Source organism: Taudactylus pleione, unplaced genomic scaffold (genome assembly GCF_031769625.1).
Source record: "Taudactylus pleione unplaced genomic scaffold, aTauple2 ptg000065l, whole genome shotgun sequence".
Lineage (NCBI taxonomy): Eukaryota > Metazoa > Chordata > Amphibia > Anura > Myobatrachidae > Taudactylus > Taudactylus pleione.
Window position 1 is genome coordinate 14646053 of NW_028284467.1, and position 21978 is coordinate 14668030.

At 40.6% G+C, this 21978-nt stretch overlaps 1 protein-coding gene across 2 annotated transcripts; it reads right to left on the reverse strand.

The window, feature by feature from the left end:
• Window positions 1-466: 466 nt before the first annotated feature.
• On the reverse strand, window positions 467-21500 carry TMEM106C (transmembrane protein 106C). 2 transcript variants are annotated; one of them, XM_088465960.1, is made up of 8 exons: window positions 21382-21500; window positions 16769-16983; window positions 16339-16402; window positions 15539-15698; window positions 11814-11954; window positions 8273-8322; window positions 4613-4666; window positions 467-3236 (listed from the first exon to the last, which is right to left on the reverse strand). In XM_088465960.1, the coding sequence occupies exons 2-8, from the start codon at window positions 16965-16967 to the stop codon at window positions 3122-3124; spliced, it is 783 nt and encodes a 260-aa protein (XP_088322086.1). In that variant the 5' UTR covers window positions 16968-16983; window positions 21382-21500; the 3' UTR covers window positions 467-3121. The 2 variants fall into 2 exon arrangements, with proteins under 2 accessions (XP_088322086.1, XP_088322087.1); XM_088465961.1 differs by lacking the exon at window positions 21382-21500 and adding an exon at window positions 20974-21208.
• Between the last annotated feature and the right edge of the window lie 478 nt (window positions 21501-21978).

The following is a 21978-nucleotide window of genomic DNA, read 5'->3' on the forward strand; positions in this document are numbered from 1 at the left end:
GTATTAACTTAAGGGTTAGGCACTAGGGGAGGGTTAGGCACTAGGAGGAGGGTTAGTGTTAGGCACTAGGGGGTGGGTTAGGGGTTAGAATATTTACGTGTACCAAAATCTGTCAGGATTTTGACTTAACCCGTCCGCATTCAGAACTACGTGCAACTCTGATCAGGCCCAACATATATATCTCACCAGTGTGTTTCAAGTACATACATTACAGTTGTAACACATCTCCTTTAGATCTAAGTGCTAGCAAGCAAGTTCCTCTTATCTGCAGCGATACACCTTTTTTAACCAAATGTACATTTGTTTTGCCACTTCGTAACAGTGATTGTATTAAAGGATAATAATTCATTAAACAAAATGAATAAAATACTTCATAGGGACCTTTCAATCTACTAAAACAAGAATACAATCATTTCTGGTTGATACATTAAAATATGTTTGAACAAATAACGAAAATATCACAATGTTAAACACAAACTAATTTTATTAACATGGCAAAAACAAAAATGTATACAGCCCAAACTGTCAAGAGTGTGAGCATTAAATGTAGTTAAGAAAAGAATGACAGTAAATTTGTGTGTGCGCAGGACATGAAGAACAGTAGTACTATGAAGCTTCTGTTCAAACCTAAAATGCTTCAGCTTTGTACCTAACATACAATTATGTACAACTCTAATGTAAACAAAAAGCAAACTCTTAAATTGGAAATGTCACATTCACGCTTGCATTTAAGGACTAGTTTTATTGTACAACAAACTGCAAATAAACTTAGGCTGGTGCGATGTCTGGTTTGTGATGTTAAGAGTTTGAAGCAAGTTATAAAATCAAACATACATAAATCAGTGTAATAACTCATGACAAAGGTTGCAATGTGCTTTTTTTATTAAAAAATAAAAAAAACATTTCCTGTTCTGAGGGGAAAACAGGTCAAATTATTAGTCATGAATTACACACAACATGGATCTATTGGGCGTTTTGTGTTAAGTGCGCAAAGTGCTATTTTTTAGTCAATAATAAGCTGATACAGTAGCATAATTGTGCTGACACACAGCAACCAGAGAGACTGGTTTCATTTCCCTACTAAGTTTAGGAAAATGAAAATAAATGACTGTTACATTTGCCATAATGTCTAGAACACTCGGCATACTCTATATAATGATAATAAAATGACCATGTTTGCATTCATTATGTGCTTTCCCCCCTTATTAATGGCCTTTCACGGTGTATGGTGATAGGCCACTTTTCTCTTCCACACCCAGCTTATAAATCACAGGCAATATCAACTAGTCTCAGTGAGGCAGAGCATAGAACATATTAATGCAACTGAAATCCAACAGTATGTTGGTAATCGCAGCCAGACTTCTATTGACCTCTGTGTGCAGTTGACATCAGATTGTACTGACAGTGATCACCTTGGACACTGAACCTGAAGCCCAGCACTGCAGCATAGCATCAGGACAGGTTTTAAAACTTAAATATGTTAATTTAGCCTGATGAAATGTATTTGTAGAGAGAAGTAAAGATGGTCTCCAAGTAATACAGGGTTACTCAACAGGATACGTATGTTCTGTATCAATAATGTTTAACAAGCTCATTAGTTCTATTTAACATTCATTATGCATATATTATCCCTTGCCAATACAGGAAACTGTTATATTGGGTTACTACAGATTGAGAAACCCTGACTGAGAGCATATGTAGTCAAACTGTTTTTCTCCATTCATTGGAAGTCCCAGCAGCTCCTGCACAGCTGGTGAAACAGTGCTGGTCTAACCATGAAGCAGAACCATTTTAACTGTTATTTAATACATTTTATCAATGCTGAATTATATGAAAAAAAAAAAAGTTTAAATGGCATCTATCAGACAGTAGTAAAATGTTGTTTCTCAACACAATAGACAGATTTCACAAATATCTAGTTGCACTGTTGTAGAACAGACAAGATTAGACTTTATCAAGAATCTAATAGTGGGAAATGTGGTGGCCAACCTGCAGCTCTTCAGAATTTATTAAACTGTAGTGAACAGCAGCTGATAGACCATGCTGGAAGTTGTAGTGCACCATTGGAGGGAAAAGTGCATATCACCATCCCTTGATCCAGTGTTAAATTGATAATCTGATAAATCAGAGGTAACCCTGACATTTTCCTCTACTTCTCCCTTTTAGTATTTGCCCAACAAAGATATTACATATGCATTAAAAAAATTCAGTTTCAAGAATTTTTAGAGCTTTTATAAAGGTTTTACCAAGATTGCATTCAGATTGTGAGCTTCTTTTGTATTTGTCTGTGGCATACAGTGGTCAAATAACAATTTAGAAACATAGGCTGGAAAGGGTTGTGGGTTCCATTATAACTGGGGAGTGACCAATATCATCTCCTTGCAGTTGTGGTTATCTCGTACAGAGAAATAAAACTAAAAACCTAGCATATGCAATCCCATATTTTCAGTTACAGTGCATGTAATATATTAACTATAAGGACAACGGCTATTCCAGTATTGCTATTAGCTTGCGTTATATAATTGAATATTATAGGGGCCACAACAAACTCAAAATTAAAGGAAATTAGCTTCTAGACAAATCAATGAAAACAAATTTGCCGCCATTTTTTCTGATAGCTTTGTCTGGTGCACAAGTATTTTAGCAGTTTATGCGCTTTTAATATACCTAAATTAGGAGACCTTGTGCTATTTATTGTGATGGTTGTATACAGGTGTGTGGCACGAACAGGTTCAAATGTAAACAGGGTTTAAAATTGAAAAGTCCTCTGCCAGGTAAAGGCCAGAGTATTCACAATCCATTAAAACAAAGTACAGAAAAGAGGTCCATCAGTGCAATACAAAATAATGCCGATTAGAAAACTGCCATTGATTTTTTTATTTTTTTTTTTAGACAAAATACTGCTTCCCAGAATTGTTTTAAAATAAATTAGTTAAGTTATTGTGATTACACAAACACTGCACAATTAAAAAGTGTCCGTGAAGATCCCAGCACTCTCTAAAGTAAAGTTGTGCGACAAGCTCCTGCAGTGCTCTTAGTTTAATGCGGTCTATGGGGGAATCACAGTGGAAAATAAAGTGTGACCGTGCGGTTATCTACTTTGTTTTTCTGTGCGTTTTCTCTATAGAGCATGATGGTCAGTTAGTAATGTTGAATTAGCTCCACAATCAATATATTGGTATGTTTCCAGGGAGCTCTGCGACGTGTGTCCAATGTAGGAAAACTTCACCGATGTTCTGTATGGGAAAGAGGAAAAGTTTGTTGCCAACTTAAAGGACAACTAAAAGCATTTCATACCATTGCAAATACAAAGAAAACCACATGCATTACCGATTAATATATTTGCGCATGAAACGAATGTTGTCCTCACCCACCTAATTCTCCAGCACATCAGTGTGTAACCAATAAAGTAGAGTTAATCGGAGCTCTGCCCTAGTTAATAGCCCCTGAAAAAAGCTCTAAAGGGCTTTTTATCAATAAATACAAAAGTACTATGTTAAAATGATGGCTACTGGGACAATATGAAACTGGGGGTGTTAATATAAAAGTATACTTGCCCTGCAGGATCCTAGGGGGCCCCAATCACTGTAACATTCCCATTTACATGAACTACTAGCCAGCTGGGAACCTGATGACTGCCACAGGCATGGTAAGTATTATTCTACCTCCACCTCAAACAGAGATTTAGCTGTGGGAGGAGTTCTTTCTTTAACGGTTTGTGGGCAGAGGTCTGGTACAAAGGATTGTCTAGTATTCACTTTTATTTGCTATTATTCTTTATATGGCACCACTAGGAGTCTGCAGCACCTCACAAAGTACATAAACAGTAAGAGAATTACTTCTAGTACAAACACATTGCAGAACATGGACAAGGTTTATAAACATTGCTGTATCAGCAGTCAAAATACCCAAATAAGCAGCCAGATGGCTAAACCCAAAGGTTTGGTGCTGATGCAGTCAGTGGGGAGGAAATTATGGTATAAGTGGGGGAAGAGGGCCCTGATCGTGAGAGCTTACAATCTAAAGTGGAGTGCTGGCACACAGGGGTGACATAGGGGAGAGGCAGTAGCACGGATCAATGAGTTAGAATGACAGCTGGAAGGCTTTGATAAAGAAGCGGATCTTGAGTGTATTTCCAGCTGCCATACTACTGTTCTGAACAAATAATATACTGGCAAGCTATAGGATATAGTAACATGGTCAGTCATAAACAAGTGGGTCTGTCCACTAACTACCGGGAAAGAAATTACAGTGAAAAGGAAATTGGCGCCCGTGCTATTATTTACTTTGTTTTGCTCTCTTTAATGAGCGTGATGGCAAGTTAGTAACTTATTTACACAGTTTTTCTGTACAAATTAAAACAGATGGCTGATCATTCATGTGTGAAAAGAAGGATAATCTTTTGGTACTGGACCTGGATGTTGGGGTTTTCTTAATGAATTTAAGTTTTCGTGTTTAAATAACAAATTGTTATAAAACAAATCCATCAGCGATATAGGATTGTGGGCTAATCTGAACAATCAGCATATCACTCATCTTTCTTAATGACATTGTCTGAAGTAATATAAAACATTGAAGGAAAACAAAAACACAGAGAGAAATCTCTACGTACCGCATGAAAACGACGATGTTGTGAACTTTCACCGACTGAAAAGTGCAGAAGTTACTGAAAAGGAACAGAACAATCTTACCAATAGATATACACACACTTACCAATAGATATACGCAAAACACACACACTTACCAATATACACAAAACACTTACCAAAAGATCTACATAACAAATTTAAAAAAAAAAAGGTAAAAATTTGAATTTCAAATATAACCAGATACATAAAAAATCACACTGTTCTGCTCCCATGTTAAACTTCTGAAAAGGTAAATGAATGAAATGTAACAAACCAGACATTACTAAACACAGTGATAATAGACTGTGGAACACAATGTCCTATCTGTCCCCTTTGCTTACAGATAGCTGCTACGTGTAATCTGAGCTACTATATAAAAACTGCTGTACAGGCAGAACAGGCCGCTGAGCCAGCAGTAATCTGCTCTGTAGCAGGCTATTCACTACATAAATGACAGAAGAATTTCCCATCAACCTCTGAAAGGAGAATAAAGTAAGTAAATGTAATTAAATGAAATAACAAATACAGAGCAAATAGAACACTCCCAATCGCCCTGAGTAGTGTGGAGTTCAGAAAGACTTAACCCCATCCTTGCCTGGTATGCCCAGACTAACCTGGAATATTGTATAATCAGCCATTATGGAGCAGTGGGATGCTGAGACACACATCAGACCCTTTTTTCTTGGAGCAAAATCAATAACCCCTCAACTCCAAGGGAAGCCAGGAGCCCTGGAAGCTATAAAGACCTCCATTAGTGGAACCCTCCCAGGGGACACATTTCCGTGCTAGAGCGTGTATTTTATGCGACAATGACAGCTGGGGATCTGGCCCCACAGGACGCCAATAAACAGTACTGTCTTTCACACTGCCAATCGATGCTGCAGGCACTGACTAATGAATCAGAGGAAGAGTGAAGAGGGTGCTCTCCCATCCTCCCTTCTGCTTCACAAGAGCCATTGAGTGTGGGGCAGGCTCCTGCAGTATGGGGATTAATCACTGAGCGGTACTCACCGGACCAGCCGGGTAATAACCATTCCCACTATTCAGCCTCTGTTTTGCGACAGTTTTTGCAACCTACAGCTTCTAAAGGTACCAACCTACAAAGCAGATGTGGTTCCGCCAGTGAGATGGGAAGAGTGGTGGTTTGTATGGGACTGAGAAGCAGCTACAGGGACTTGGGATGGGTGATGCAAAGCAGCTGCTGGACCACTAACAGGCAGCGATAGGGGGATCTGCTGTGCCTGTGTGACTGATACATGGGGGTTCACTGAGTTTATGAGGCTGCTGGAAGGGGACGATGGAGGAAAATGTGAAGAGCACTCTACTGAGAGAGACCGACTATTCCTAGCAGAAGGAGGGTGAGATAAAGAGACTGCTGGCCTTGGAGGAGAGGAAGCTGCTATTCTCATCAGAGAGGGAAAGGAAAAAAGGGCTGTGATGGAGAGGGGCCTGCACATGTGTACACTTAATGTAAATCTTAACCCCCGCAATCTCTGCTTCCATTATTCAGTGATTGCTTTTACTTGCCACAACACGTATTTTACTATTTCTAGCTGGAGACGGACTCAATTTTGACAGAAGAGTAGGTACTGCAGGATGCACTGGGTGGCCAATAGTATCCAGCTGTGAGCCCCGTTGGCAATAGCTAATTTGCATGGTCTCCCCCTCCAATGGCTCACCAAGCTGCTTTGTATGAAAGGTGGAGTCAGGATTTGGTGACCATTTCTGGGTTTCATGTTGTAATCAACCGGCAATAGCCGATTTTAGGGGCATGTGTGTAGAGAAGCCTGAAGTGCATTTAACTAGGGACTTGTGGCCGATTACTTGGAAGGTCTGATTGATGTGTTTAATTGGCTGTGGGGATGTCAGAACTGCAATTAAGGGATTTGTGGGGAGGTATGATGCCATGTGCTTTTAAGGGGCATCATGTGGGGACGGGGATCAGATTGATATATTAGGGGCCTGTGGACAGGTCTGAAGTGCATTTAAGGGATCTATGGGGAGGTATGATGTCAGGTGGGGGAACCATATTTGTATTTCCCCTCAGTTTTGGCAATTACACAAACATTTTTTTAATGATTGGTCCCAGAGACACACATAATTTTTGTCTCATGCAATCACTGCATCATATAATGGGGGTTGTCCCTATGACAACGTTTAGTAGCAGTGTATTAAAATTTCAGCTTAATTACCTTCTGTATAAGCATTTACAGATGTGTATGCATACATCTAGCCTCATGGCACATGCAGCGTGATATGCCTGGCGTGGGTGAGCCATCAGATCCCGTGCACCTCTGCTAGTGGGAGTCTTTTTTTTGCAGAAAATGCGTCTTGGACACACCAGGAGACTGTGCCGATTCATTTCATATGTGACACTTGTATATCTGTGTGCGACTGAGACTATAAACGGAACTTGGCATGGAAAAAAAGCTGTGGCCAGTGCATTGTAGCACTTCGCATGCTGATTGAGACACTATGGGGTAGATTTACTAAAAAGTGAGAATTTTTAGAAATGGAGATATTGCCCATAGCAACCAATCAGAAACTAGCTACTGTCTTCTAGAAGGTGCTAGTTAAATGTTAAGTAGAATCTGATTGGTCTCTATTACTAAAAACTCTCCCTGTATAAATATACCCCTAAGTCGCACACAGATAAACAAGTGTCACAAATCAGATTAATCAGCACAGTCTACTTGTGTGTCCTAGTCGTATCACATTGCAACTTAGGGCCGTATTCAATTAGCCGCGACAATTTTGCCGCCGATAGCGGAATCTAGTTACCGCCTACATCACGTGTTTTGGACACAGAAACTTATCGGGCGCACCCCCGCTATTCGCCCTATTCAATTCCAAAGGATGTGAAAACGGCAAGACGCGATGTCATAAAAGACGGAAAGTGCTATCAGAAATGGGAAAATTAGCCCAATTCCCCCCCAAAAAAGATGCACTAACATTGGGGATCACTATAGATCCCCCCGATTAGCCCTAATGAATGTATTTGGGGTACTTAAGTTGTGACAATTGCTGCCAATTAGCGCATTAACACAAGTGGTGAAGAATAGCATTAAGCAGTATTTTTTGGAGAAAATAACTACTCCCAGCAAATTTGGGGTACATGAAAATGGGGGCTAGCAAATTTTTAAGTTGCTAAAGTGATGTTTTACATGACGTAAAAAATCCACCTACCGCAAGCACCTGCAATCCAAAAAACACCTGCCCAATACTTAGGGTCCCCCCAGAAGTCTATTTTCGCTAGTTTTTAAGTTTTTCTCCCAACTTTTTTTGGACACAGCTTATTTTTGGGGGACTGTCCCATGGGTGCAGTGGGGTTTCCCGAAGTTTGCCCCCCAAAACTGCAATTCTGCACTTTTTTCCGCCTGCTATCCATAGGCGATACTTTTCCGGCGATTACATTGGATTGACTTTTTGCATACTCGAAAAGTCTTTGGAACTGAATATGGGGATAAGTTTCCGCCTGGCGAAATTACATAATCCGCGATACTTTTCGCCTCTAATTGAATATGGTCCTCAGAGTGATTTTTGGCAAAAAAACGAGACTGCAGCAAAGACGAGCGAGGACACATTTGTATAATCAGTGTCTTGCTCTGTGTTTTGGCAATAACATATCTAGGTAAAATACTTACTATAAATAAGATAAGGTTCCACCCAACTCCAACTTCACTGTAAAATTCACCTAAGAAACATAAATGGTCATTAATTTCTGCACACTGATAATTACCAAATATACACACACATACATACACAGTACAAGGTAGAAACAAAATGTGTAAGATATGGCTATAATAAATCTACTCCTAGGAGTCTCCATCTTTGCCACTAAAGTTCTAGACCAGTGTTTCGCAACTCCAGTCCATGAGAACCCCTAACAGCACATATTTTTCAGATCTCATAGTGGATGCACAGGTGTATTTCATTACTGGCTGACACATATTAAAAGATCCACATGTGGACATAATTATGTCACTTGTGATACTGAGGAGTTCTGTAAAACATGCACTGTTAGGGACTCCCGATGACTGGAGTTGGGAACAATGATCTAGACAAGTGTTTCTCAAACTCATTCCTCATGGAATCTTTAACAGTGCATGTATTCAAGTTATCCTCAGGATTAATTAGTACCACCTGTAGATCTATTGTGTTAAGTCCCCCATAAATGTGCAATGTATCGGGCCAATTCACAGATCCCCAGAAGCAGGGGTCGGGGCATCGTTGAAATCAAACAGAATCGGTATGAAGTACCGCCGGCCGATTCCCGGCAGCGCCTGGCCGACAGATGAGCAGAGCCCGGCAGCAGAAGCCCGACAGAGCTGGAAATCCCGATCGTCCCTAAGGGAAGTATAAACTAACCTAACCCCCCTAACCCTCTTTAGGGGGGCCTAACCCTAACCTCCCCCCCCAGTACCTAACCCTAATCCCCCATTCCCCGCTGCCTAAACCTAAGCCCCAGGGGGGTGCCTAACCCTAACTCTAAGTTCCCCCGGGGGGGTGCCTAACCCTAAGTCCCCCCCGGGTGCCCTAAACCTAACCCTCCCCCCCCCCACCCGCGGCTGTCCGCTCGCAGCGCCCGGCATCCCTTCGATCGGAATGCCGGACGTCTGTCTCCCGGCGTCGGGGAAATGACAGGCGTCTAGATATAGATGCCCGGCATTTCACCCTCGCCGGGATATGACAATCGGGAAGCCGGCATTAAGGCAGCCGGTTTCCCGATTGTATACCAATCAAACATGTTGGATTTCACTAATTTTCCGTTCACTATCAAAATATATGATTGTGATAATCAAAATCGGGGAATTTTTACGTGTTGAATTTCACAAATGCCCTACCGGATCGGAGACCATCGATGACCACCAGTCAGCATTTCCGACCGGGGGATCAGGTCCGATCAGGTGAATTGGCTGGCAGATGTACGGGACCCTTTAGTTCCCAAACTTTCTTTATCATGAGATACATTAAACTTAATATTCACATGTAAATAGGTTTTATCTTTTTGGAACAAAGTAGTTACACATATGTCCAGGGCACACAATGGGGCTGATGAAGAGTCAGAAGCACCACAGTGGATGTATGCACACTACAGATGTGTCCACAGACATCTATCCTCCATGTGCTACAAGTCGCTCCACACAACACGGGAGCTCCGTGTGCCTCGGGAGTGCAGAGCATCTTTCGTGTGACTTTTTACCTTCAAATGAGTCTTATTCACAGAGTGATGTGAATAGTTAGCACAAGCAGCTTCTGCAGATTAAAATGATATGCAGCATGCCTATGTTCTCTGTGCGTCTGCATGTGAAATGCTAAGTTACAGTGTCAGCAGCTGTAACACTAACATAGCGTTTCGCATGCAGATACACCCGCATGAACTATGACAATGGCATCCTGGCTTAGCAGCATTTCTAGGATGTCCATAATAGCCGGCCTTTGAATCTGGAAGTGGCAATTTCTGAAATATGTTTCTCTGTGAATATTCTAGGGAATGTAACCCATATTCTCCTTCCACAACTGCCAGTGTGTGTCTGTAATTGTTGTGAACCACTCATCCAGGAAATTGGTGTGTGCGTCTACCACCTTTTCTCCTACTGGCATCAGTGAGAAAAACCACAAAAGAACCAGTTCTATGTAACTTTGCTCCTTAAAACCTATTTGTTGGCGGATTCTGCTCAGCCCACTAAATCCGTCTTGTGAATACCAGACCGATGTATCATGTGAAAACGTTGCACTAAGAGTTTCAACTTTCTATCCAATGTTATACTCCCCTTCTTATGGAAGAGATATTTATGGTTTGCGTGAATAGCCTCTATCCAGTGGCGTAACTAGTTGAACTGCCACAGTTGAAGCCATCGCACTGGCTTAAAGTCTAATGTGATGCATCAAATGCTTCACTCATAAATTAGGATGCTCTTTGTAGGTCTTAAACCATTTTTTAACAGTTCACGTGTTTACTTAATCTTAAATATTCCTTTCAAGATCAGAAATCTTAAAACACAAGCCCCAGAAGATATTTCAACAGCAACAGGATTGAATGCAGCTTGTGTCATTATGTGCGACTTTTTTTGAACACTTTCAATCTTTCTATCTTCTAGTTTAGATCTTCTACTTTAAGAACCGACAAACACATAACGTTTTGGGACGGGTGTTACTATAGGTGCAGGCCTCCCCAAGATCAGTTCTGGTAAATTTTCAAAGACATGAGTTTTGTAACAGGGTGGTGTATTCCACACCTTGGTTTCCCTTACATGTGATTTACTCTTGAAGTACTAAATTGGTATCTATAAGAATGCTTCCATTCTACAGTAATCATTTTTAATATATATTAATAAAAAAAGGGAAAAGTACAGTTTGTAATAGCTTTAGCTCTTTAATCTCCCCATTATCCATAACTTTCCAAATTGTTTTTTTTTTTTAGACTGGCAACAAAGTCTGCATTAAAGTTCCATCCTCTGAAACCTCTGCTGAGTCGACTCAATTGAATGATTTTCCCCTGATTATTATTCACCAGAATCAACACTTATAAGGTACCAGGAACTTTTGGGTCCTATAAGAATTGGATCCTATTTGCTGCCGAAAGTATCCGGCAAAGCAACTGTCAGCCATTTAATTCATTCCTCCAGATGAGGAGACGGCAGCTGTTGTTCACTATAAATGCAATCAGAGGAACCTATTACTGAATGTCCTGCAGGGAGGTTTTTATCATAGACTGCACATATAAAAACTTTGTTTCATTGTAAATTTTCTGTTAAATCAAAAATATTTTCTCCTTAGGAGCTTTTGCAGAATGAGGATCTTGTAGCGATCGATAAAAAAGGAGATTAAAACCTCATCTCTAAGAAAGGTTTAATAAAAACCATCTCCCTATAATGTACAATGAAAGACTGTATTGGGAACGTTATCTTCCATCATTGCAGCACAGCATTTGGTCGTCTACCTTATTTCCGTTCTCCATTTCCTTTTTATTATATAGTAAGGGCTGTATTTATTTAACTATGTGCTGCTTATAGTATGTCAAACTTGCAAGTCACAGTTTCCTCAGTACTAATACCCTGAAGCTGAATGCGATCTCATCTGGAATACCTGTGTGTAGCTCTTCAAACACTAAAGAATCAGTTTTTTGCACATGGCAGACACAGCAATGCACATAATGTAATACAATAAAACCATGTAATTTACCAGTTTCTGGCCAAGTGGCTGGATAACGGACACATTGTTCTGCTGCTGGGTTCCAATGACAGTGTTCATGTACTGTACTTGGCTGATCAGGCTGTCTACAGATATTGAATAGAAATTGGAATTGGTCATCTGTAGTGTGCTCTGTAAACAGAAAACAACGCATATTTGATATCAGAACAAAATTGTGTAGGCTTTAACCTGGTACAACCAAACCCAGCTCTATTGCCCTTTGTACTAACCGAACAGTGCATACATAGCAATACATTTCAAATATTCAAAGAGGTGTAATCATGAAATCAGCCAATCTATAGTAGTTTACTTTTAGAGGAGAAATACATATATTTACAATAATTCTAATTGTCCCTTTGGTAATAATGTAAATAATTAGCCAAATACTTCTATAAATGGGTTTTCCACCCAAATCCAAATATGAAATATGTTACAATATAGAGACTTATCAACACTGCTCTTATATTCTCCTAGAGTCTGGACAACATCAAACGGTTACCAACACTACATCTTGCCATGCTCTCCAGCACAGCAGCCTGTACAGCGGAGACAGACGCCAGGTATACAAGCAGTTTTCACTACACCGCTGGAACACCAGGTTGTTCCGTTTCTTCAATAGTGGCAACAATCCATTTTTGGCTTTACTAGAAGAACTCCTTTAACTTATTGAAAATATACAAATGTAGATTTGTGCAAGGATGGTAGACAAAATGTTTATTTTTTTAAATGATGTATACTGTACACAGTTGCAAGATAAGGTGAAAGTGTGTATCAGAGGATAAAAACTAAACAGTTACACATAACATAATATGTACAATCCCAGGCAATTTTTCTTAACAGATAACTACCGGTACCAATTACTATGCAGTTTTATGTAAAGCTAACAATCTGTAACATGATAGAGCTAACGTACCAGCCACAAGACACAGATTTAGCCAAGCTTTAAAAAGGACTGGGATTATTATCCTGTCAATACGGGGATTAAGGACTAGTTTACACTCGGTGGCTCATTATAATTTACAGCAAGTGTTCATTTTAAAGATACTTCAATTTATTTGTCCTTTATTTATCCTGAGGAAAAAATGTTTATGTTACACAGCAATGTGGTATCATTTCGTAATATAAACTTTTCATATCTTTTGTACAATAAAGCAGCCTTATTGACCTTAATGATCTGGAGTATGTTTATTTTTTTATTGGTATAACAGAACTGGCATTCAAAATCTGTTCTTCAACTTTCGTGGTAAAATATATGAATAAATGGTGGCAGATGAGGGGTGTCAGCGGGAAGATTAACCATAAGCCGTACGGTTTCTTGCACCCCCAATCAAATGGAAGGAGATATAGGAGAACCAGTAACATTATTATACACTGTAAGGACAGTCTATTAAACCTCATTTGTAATTTAATTGCACTGCTATTCATTGTAACAGTCATGTGACCAGACCCCTTTAAAACACACAAGTCACTATCAGCGCCTTTTGCAAACACAAAAAGCACTGTTACTATTTATTAGCTTTTGTTAATAAGTGCTATTACACATTAAGCCGCCTGATGTTGTTTTCATTCATTATCACAGTGCTTCACCTCAATCTATCAGCGGTTACACGAGTCTCTGATCATGGTGCAGTGCCATGTATATGAAAGGGAGCTCCCGGTCTCCCCAGTATGATCCGTGTTCTGGTATAAACTTAAAAAAATGTGCCGTAGAGACTATTTAGCGTTGCACCCCTCTTTATTTGCTTATTAACCTATGGACCCTCTAACATCAACAAAAAAAGGGTCAAACATGTCAAGTATTACTAACAAAGCTACAATACAGTGGAAACTTTAAGAAAAAAACAATATTGAACTTTGACTTCAGCTACAAAAAAAAAAAATGTTGATTATTGTATAGTTGCAACAGCTTTGTCTTCAATAGTACATAAAGCTTCAGTGAACTAGAGCTTGAGAATAGGTACCAAAACAAGAGGGAATGCTAATATATTCTGAGTGGACTGAAAGTATTATAATGGGAGATATATATATATATATATATATATATATATATATATATATACACACACACACACACACACACACACATCATACATACATCTACACAAACACACACACACACACACATTGAGTCTCCAATATTCTGAAATACGGAATTATTTTGGCATGACTAAGTCAATGAAACCTTTGATTTTTGATGGTTCAATGTACACAAACTTTGTTTAAGGCACAAATTATTAAACATATTGTATAAAATTACCTTCAGGCTGTGTGTATAAGGTGTATATGAAACAAAGGAATTTCATTTCTGTACACAAACTTTGCTTGAGCCACAAAATTATTAAAAATACTGTATACAATGACCTGCAGGCTGTGTGTGTAAGTTGTATAGAACACATAAATGCATTCTGTGTGTATATTGGGGTCCCATTCCCAAGATATTGCATTCTGATTTGCAAATATTCCAAAATCCGGAATATTCCGTCATCCAAAATACCCCTGGTCCCAAGCAGTTTGGATATGGGAGACCCAACCTGTATACATACACAAACAATATAGAAATACTGAGACAGTCCCTTCTATTCCCAGTACATGCCACCACATCCCTGCTTTAAAACTGTATCTTGAAGTACTGTATAGGCAGATATCTCTGCAATCTGTTGTCATATAATTTGCAGTGAAGATGGCAGCATGTCATGATTTAAGCAACTTTGAACGAGGCTTGATAGTAGGAGCCAGGGTCTCTATCTTCAAAATACAACGAAAATTTGGATTTTCACGTTCAACAATTTCAAGGGTGTACCACGACTACACAACATCAGTGAAGGCATCCAGCACTGGGCTGGAAAATAACTCTAGACAATCATGGACAGCGTCGTCTGACATGCATTGTAACATTCAACCTCAGATAACAGCAACATTTAATGCTGGGGCCACAGGCAACATTAGCAATTGAACAGTGCAATATTCACTTTCTTCTATGGGGTACAGGATCAGACTGCCACTTCGGGTCCCATTGCTGACCCCACAGCAGAAGGCTCTGTACACAGACATTGGACGCAAGATGACTGGAAATGTGTAGCCCGTTCTGATGAATCAAAGTTCCAACTGTTTTGAGCAGATGGATGATTATGCGCGTGGAGAAAACCCCACAAGGCAAAGCACCCTGCAGGCCAACAAGGGATATTCCAGGGCAGCAGTGGCTGTTATGGTGTTACAGACATGACCAACTGGCAGACACTATGTAACCATCCTTGCAGATCATTTGCATTCCTCAATGTCACACATTCACTCAGACAGGAATGGGCTCTTTCAGCACAACGATGTACCGCCACACAGGACCACAGCCACCAGATTATGGCTGGAGGAGTATACCTCTTTTGAGTTTGCCTCCCTCTTTGACTGGATTTGAACCCAATAGAACACATGTGTGATGCGGTTCGACGTGCCACCAATGGCAGGGTGCCCCCACCAGCGAATATTAGGGAATCCATTCCGTAGGATGCATGGTGTACACTATCTACACAGCACTTCTGACAGCTGGAGGAGTCCATGCCCAGTTGTTTTAACGCTGTAATCCAATGGAAAGGGGGTTCTAGCGTTACTAGATAGGCGTCTCAGTTTTTCAGGCACATGAGTATATACGTATATATTTAGTCATTTATTTAGCACATAGAAATAATTGTACCAGTAAAGTAAATCTCTTCAAAAGGACGTACCGTCATAGCAAGGTTCACAATGTGATTTTCACTATCGAACCACACTTTCACCATTCTGATGCCACCATCCTCTACAAGAACAGTGCGTGGAAACAGAAAAAACACCACGAGGCCACATACTAGCAGGCATAACAGAACCGAAAGCACGACATAAAGTTTCCTGTTGAGAAATGTGTACACAAGTTAGATATATAGTCATGAAATTAATTATGATTAAATATTCCCTGTAAAGTGCTGCATAATATGGTGGTGTTATACAAACTATTCAAAACTAAAAAAAAAAAAAAAATTACACAACACGTGATGTTTCTTGCTCTGAGCACAAAGACACTGTAGGTTAAATAGGACATTGTGATAAAGGAAATGACTGTTCTTGCAACATAAATGAAAAGCTTGAATGCAGAGTTTGCTTTTCTTCTTGAACTATCACATCTAGTATCTTTAGAATGGCTAAAAAACAAAAGGACCAATGTGAAACGAGGAGACAAATGAAGGTAAAGTCAGTGAAAGTGGCTTTCATTGGTGTTCCAGCTCTCTTACACCCCCTCTCCGCTCCAAAACACCATACAACCACATTTTTAGCCAGCACTGAGAGACTAACTATGGAGCCCAGATAAAAATAAAAAGGTGCTAGACTCCTGGACTCCGATGTGGGGGTGCAGAGGTTATGGCAGTAGGCGGTGGTGCAGCCTTCATACCAAGCAATAAAAACATTGCATCCACAAATCATTACATAATGCCTTTATATATAACGAACCCTTGAATGGTTAAAGATTACATACACTCTCCCTTTTACTTACGTTCTCTGGGGCTGCAGTCGCTGGTCACTGTATGGTATTAACGCAACCAACTCATTCACTTGCTCTGAAACAAGGCACATGTATATAATGAATATAAAACAAAGGCAGTTAGGAAAACAAGAACTTATCTATAGGGAATTTTTGTTTATAATGATAATAGACAAAAACCAAGAACAACCATAAGGCAAAAGTTGAAAACTTTTCTTAAGTTAAAAAATGTGTGTGAACTTGTTATAGATAAAACACATTTGATGAAATTAAGCCTAGTTCAGACATAGAAATAAAGGTCATTTTGTTGCTCATTGTTTTATGCTTATACTACCAAGTAAATTACCATATGGAAAGTATATATCTTTTTTTTATTACTAGAGAAGACGGGCTGCAAGAAATCTGCCCCAGGGACCAGCAGCATTAGTTCCTTGTGCCTCACCTGTTGGAATGCATCCAGTACCCTGGCAGGATGGGCAGGTAATGCTGTCCCGGCCTGTAAATTCTACATATGGAAATTGAGCAATGTCTTCCTCCCTGTCCTTCTCATCAAACAGATCATCCTCCTCTTCAACACGTGAGTTGCTAGCCTGCTTCCAGGGTGTCACACGACTGGTGTATGCAGACATTATGGACCCCATAGTCTGTGTTCAGCATCTGTTTGATACAGAACAACATTTAATGAAAACATTAAAGGTTATAACATGTCCAACAGTCTGCACATAATGTGGAGTACGGTAGCAGGTGTGTAGGTTAATAAAACAATAACTGCTTTCCTTTAGATAGCACGGTCTCCCCGTCACAACAGAGAAACTTTTGAAACCAGCGTTGTCACAGCTGCAATGTGAGAGATAAACTGCTTCTATTACACTATCACACAGAGATATGTGTTACTAAGGGGCCTATTTATCAATGTTCACATACCGCAATGTGATCTGGGTGCGATATTAGCACTCACGATGGCATTGTAGTATACGATAATATTGCCCGGATGTATGAAATAGCACATGCAGGGATGGGCTCTGAGAGGAGTCTGTCCCTGCGATGTGATCGGAGTGAAGTGACTGCATCAGTGGGGTCATCACTCCTCTCCTAAGCCCATGTGTGGTATACTGACCACGCATGTGCGGTGGACATTGCCAGGGTGGGTGTTGGATGACTGATCTGTAGCTAGCGTCAGCTGCGGTGGCCAAGCTCCAGAATGCAAAGGAAAATCTGACAACCTCGGATCCCCTATAGAAACCTAGGGGGGTTGAGGCTGCTGTTGGAAATTGTTGGACCGCAGAATAGATAGCTACTGCTATCCCTCCATAAAACATTAAGGGGATACTTTATATTTGCGGGCAAACGGGTGTTTTGGGGGAATATTCTACAAATATTTAATGATAAATAAAGCAGCTTCTAAAACTGCATTTTCAGGCTGCATTAAAGTGCTAGACTAGCCAAAGAGAAGGCATACTGTAGTTTTATCTAGAGATGGAGTATTCTGTAGATAAGGTGAAGAATATAATAGTCACGAGCATTGGAACAAGTGATAACAAGAAATACACCCAAAGGTGAACATGTCAGATCTAATTACTCAGGAAACGCAATAACAGACTTAGGTAGTGAAGTTTGAAAACCAGGTAAGTCTATTATTGGACATTTAAATCAGTTTCAGCTTTAATAATGTTGAAATTAGCACTTAAACTGAATGCGGACGAAGCAGTGTCAGTCATAATTCCACCCATGTTGTATGCACTGAGCTAATTGTGGATATTCGTCCCCTATGTACAGTCATACCCATCTCTGCAGTCGTGCACTTGGTTTCATAGTCGTCATCATCACCCCTATCCCTGGCACAAAAGTACAATTTAAAACATGCGTAATATGGACAGCACAGCATTGCCTGCAATTCCGCTGACATGCCCTAAACTCAGCATATGTGCGAAAGCCCAGTAACCAGCCAGTTATGCTCCTTCAGCCACAAGTGGAGATGCAACAGAGTTGCGAATAACTTTGGCGTCACCTGCCGTTGCCTCCGCTCAGCTCTGGCGCATGTAGAGGATGGAACGTTGCCTATCTTACATCCCTCTAGAACAGGAAGGAGTGGGGCAGTGCGAGTCTGCTATGTAACAGAAATGCTCTGTACAGGAAGGTGCCACTGAGAATTTTGAGGTTTGTGGAAAATGGGGATTAAAATTCTTCTCCATACAACTTTAAGCAAAGCCGTAATTGATATAATTAACTTTTGATACCATAGTTGAGTTATCTTTTTCATTTAGAAACATTATATAGGGCAAAACGTATGCCCCTTATTTTATTACGTACCTATTAACATTTACAGAAATGCTAGAAATGTGCACTTTGCTGGATTGGTTTGGTGTATAGTTTGGCTTATAATAAAATTGACCTTGTATATGGTTAGAATCATTAGCAAGCGTGCTACAAGTTAGCCAGCACATCCACATAGTCTAATACAGTGAAACTAAACAAAACACTGGGCTGTGGAAGTCGTAGTCAGCAAATGAGAATTTGCATATCTGAGCTACTTTACCGATTTAAGACTAAAATAAAAACCTCATGTTAAACTTCACAACAGAAAAAAACATCTGACAAGTGGTGAAACTCCCTGTGTGTTTGCCATTGTGTGGCCCATTATATCCACAGAGTGATGTCACGGTCTGTGACCATCCAACATCACTGCAGAAATCACACCCAAGAATGCCGTGCGAACACCACTCTAGGGTGCATGTGCCAAACCAAAAGTGTCCCTTTATAATATGAAGGACTTCAAAATAACTTCTAGTAAATGATTGGGTACAGTATACAACTTGTTATTTGGTTTGTTTAACATACACTAATTATAGATGAAACTTTAATGATGCCCACCCCTCACTTCCATTGGGTGACAGAACACTGATAATATATTTGGGAAACCATAAAAAAGTGCCAAGATGTTTGAATATGCAACCATGTCCAGCAATTCTACTCTGCACAGACATCCCTTAGTAAGAGTTGCCTATGAATTGAAAGCCCCAGGGGTACATTTACTATAAAGCTTCTAAAACAAAAGCTGGAGCTGTTGCCTATAACAACCAACCAGATCGGAGCTATCATTTCTTTATTGCATCCTAGAAAATGGTAGACAGATTCAGATTGGTTGCTATGGGCAACACTACCATTTTTCATTTTTAGGCCAGGTACACATTAGAACAATGTGTTCCCAGCCGATCTGTCGCCCCGACATATCACACCGTGCGTACACACTGCACGAAGCAGTGGTACGACAGCGCAATGTACAATGACAGCATGGCGTTGTACAAGAAGGCTTCTGATTGACCATGCAGCATGGCCAACCAGAAGATATCATAACTGACTCGCGGGAGAGCGCAATTGCCATGACACAATGAAGGATTCGTCGTTCCAATTTGCCTGGAAACGACAAATCGTGAAGAGATCGTTCTGATGTGTACCGGGCCCTAAGCTGGGTACGCAATGAGCGATATCTTGAACGTTTTTGCTCGTTCCGACGGATCGGAACAACAAATCATTTAAATTGTCAAGTGTGTACCCACTATGTCGGGCACTGCGTGTTCCTGTGGGGTTATCAGCCGCATCGTCAGGTCGGCCGTACATGCAGCTCAATCAGATGATGCGATGACCCCATGCAGTGGGATGCGGCAGGTGCCGTCACATTGGGCTGTAAGGCCCCGGATCGTCTAATGTGTACCAGCTGCCCAACATATCTGCCTGTCGGCAGGGGGGGGGGGGGGGGGTTGCCAGTCGCATCACTGGGTACACACATCCTTTAATGTGTAACCGGCTTTAGAAGCGTTAGTGAATCTATTTATTTATAAACCCCCTGAACGTGTTAAAAAAATAAATATGGAAAAAAGTGAAATTGTGGTGTACTTTTAAAAGATGATTTGGTGTAAACAGTGACAGTGAGCTATTTCACATAAACAATGCACGATGGTACTACAACTCCATTGATTTGTAATGATTGCACATATGTCCAAGTCTAAACTGTTGGTTGGGCATTCAGGTGAGTGTAATGTGTATTGCCACTACACAGTGGTATGACTACTATAGTATGTATTACTGTCATTTCATCCCTTTACAAAGTAAATTACCATAAGAAGTACCTTCCATAATCTTTGTGGCATAAACATAATTGCATGTGTAACATATGTTCACATATTACATTTACCTGCAAATCATAATGCATATTGGCGGTAGTAAATAATAATACAATCCCACAAGTAGCAACATTTCAGAACAATTCCTGAGCAGCATTTTGGTGTAGAAACCTAGGACACAATACTTATTTGTACTTATTTAGAGAACTGTATCCAGAAGCCAATCCAATTACTAGGCAATTAGTCAATATAAAACCAGATACTGTACTATGGTCAGGTCTGTAGCTGTATTATACAGCACACGCTCAATTATTTTAGCTGTAGACTAAAGTATCCAGGTATAGGGAGGTGCAATATCCAGATGGACCAATTAAAGTGCTGCCCACATATGGATTTGCTGCATTAAACAACCATGTTATGCAATTGGTTTGGGCAAAAACAAAAAAAGAACTGAATCCCTGCAAGGTGCAGACATAAGTGAGAGAGAGCAGTCAGTTCTTGTCTGTCCTGCTCAGTGAGCACCTACCGGTTGCTGGAAGTGAAGAGGACAGGCAGCCCGCAGTGGCATGGCCACTAATCCCACTGTAGGGAAAAGAAGCTTTGTGAGTGGGCTTGGCACATGACTGGGCACTGGGCAGTGAGACTGGGTACCGGGACTCAGCACTGTGGATGGAGTACATGAGGTGGCACTACATAGAGGCCGCAGCATAGTACACTGATCATAGCGGCTGTACAGCACAGTGACCATGGGCAGCTGCGTATTTACCCCCGAGGAAAAGGCGTGCGGGCGGGGACTTAACAAGTTGATATTTTGTTTCTCGAATTACAGTTATGTAGCATCCGCCAGTACGGAGGGTTCTACGTTTGTTGCGGGCGGCAGACAGCGGGCCGGGGCATGTTATTATGCGTCGGCAGGTTATGGCCTGTCACTCACCTGCCGGTCAGAGGTGCGGGATATCCCCCAAGACAACAGCCGGTATCAGTCACCGTGAGATCCAGCAGCCAAAGCTCCGCCCACCCGGCACTTGCTGTCACATGACCGGAAGCAGCACGGGAGGAAGAGCAGATATTGGTCACAACAATCACACATAAGAAACAACATTGTATTAGGCTGTATAGAGGAATACTGTCTGTACTGTCTGCATCCTAAACACAAATGTGACGGTGATACATCTGTCTGTCTATTCCCTGATGAAAGATTAATAAATCTGATTCGTTGGATACATGTTTTGATCAGTAGGCTATCTATAAAATCATAATATAAATGGATATAGATACTGTATATAGTAAAATACAAAATGTAATCCAGGTTTTGGCAATAGACTTTCCAGCTCTTGTGGAACTATAAGTCACAGGATCTGATGGAGAAGGCTGCACCTTGTCACTATTCCTGCTCTAATTATTATTATTATCCTTTATATGGGTTTGGTATAATATCCCGGCTGACGGGATGCCGCTAGTCAGAATATCGACAGCGGCATCCCGACAGCCAGAATCCCGACACCCATAGCAGTCGATGGTGAGTATATTT

Bases quoted from the DNA above. Each gene is read 5' to 3' on its own strand.
- TMEM106C (XM_088465960.1), bottom strand. From the start codon at position 16,967: ATGGGGTCCATAATGTCTGCATACACCAGTCGTGTGACACCCTGGAAG. The intron at 16,403-16,768 runs GTGAGGCACAAG...GCCTTGTTTCAG, and splicing joins TACTGGATGCATTCCAACAG to AGCAAGTGAATGAGTTGGTT. The intron at 11,955-15,538 runs GTACGTCCTTTT...TTCTGTTTACAG, and splicing joins TTGTGAACCTTGCTATGACG to AGCACACTACAGATGACCAA.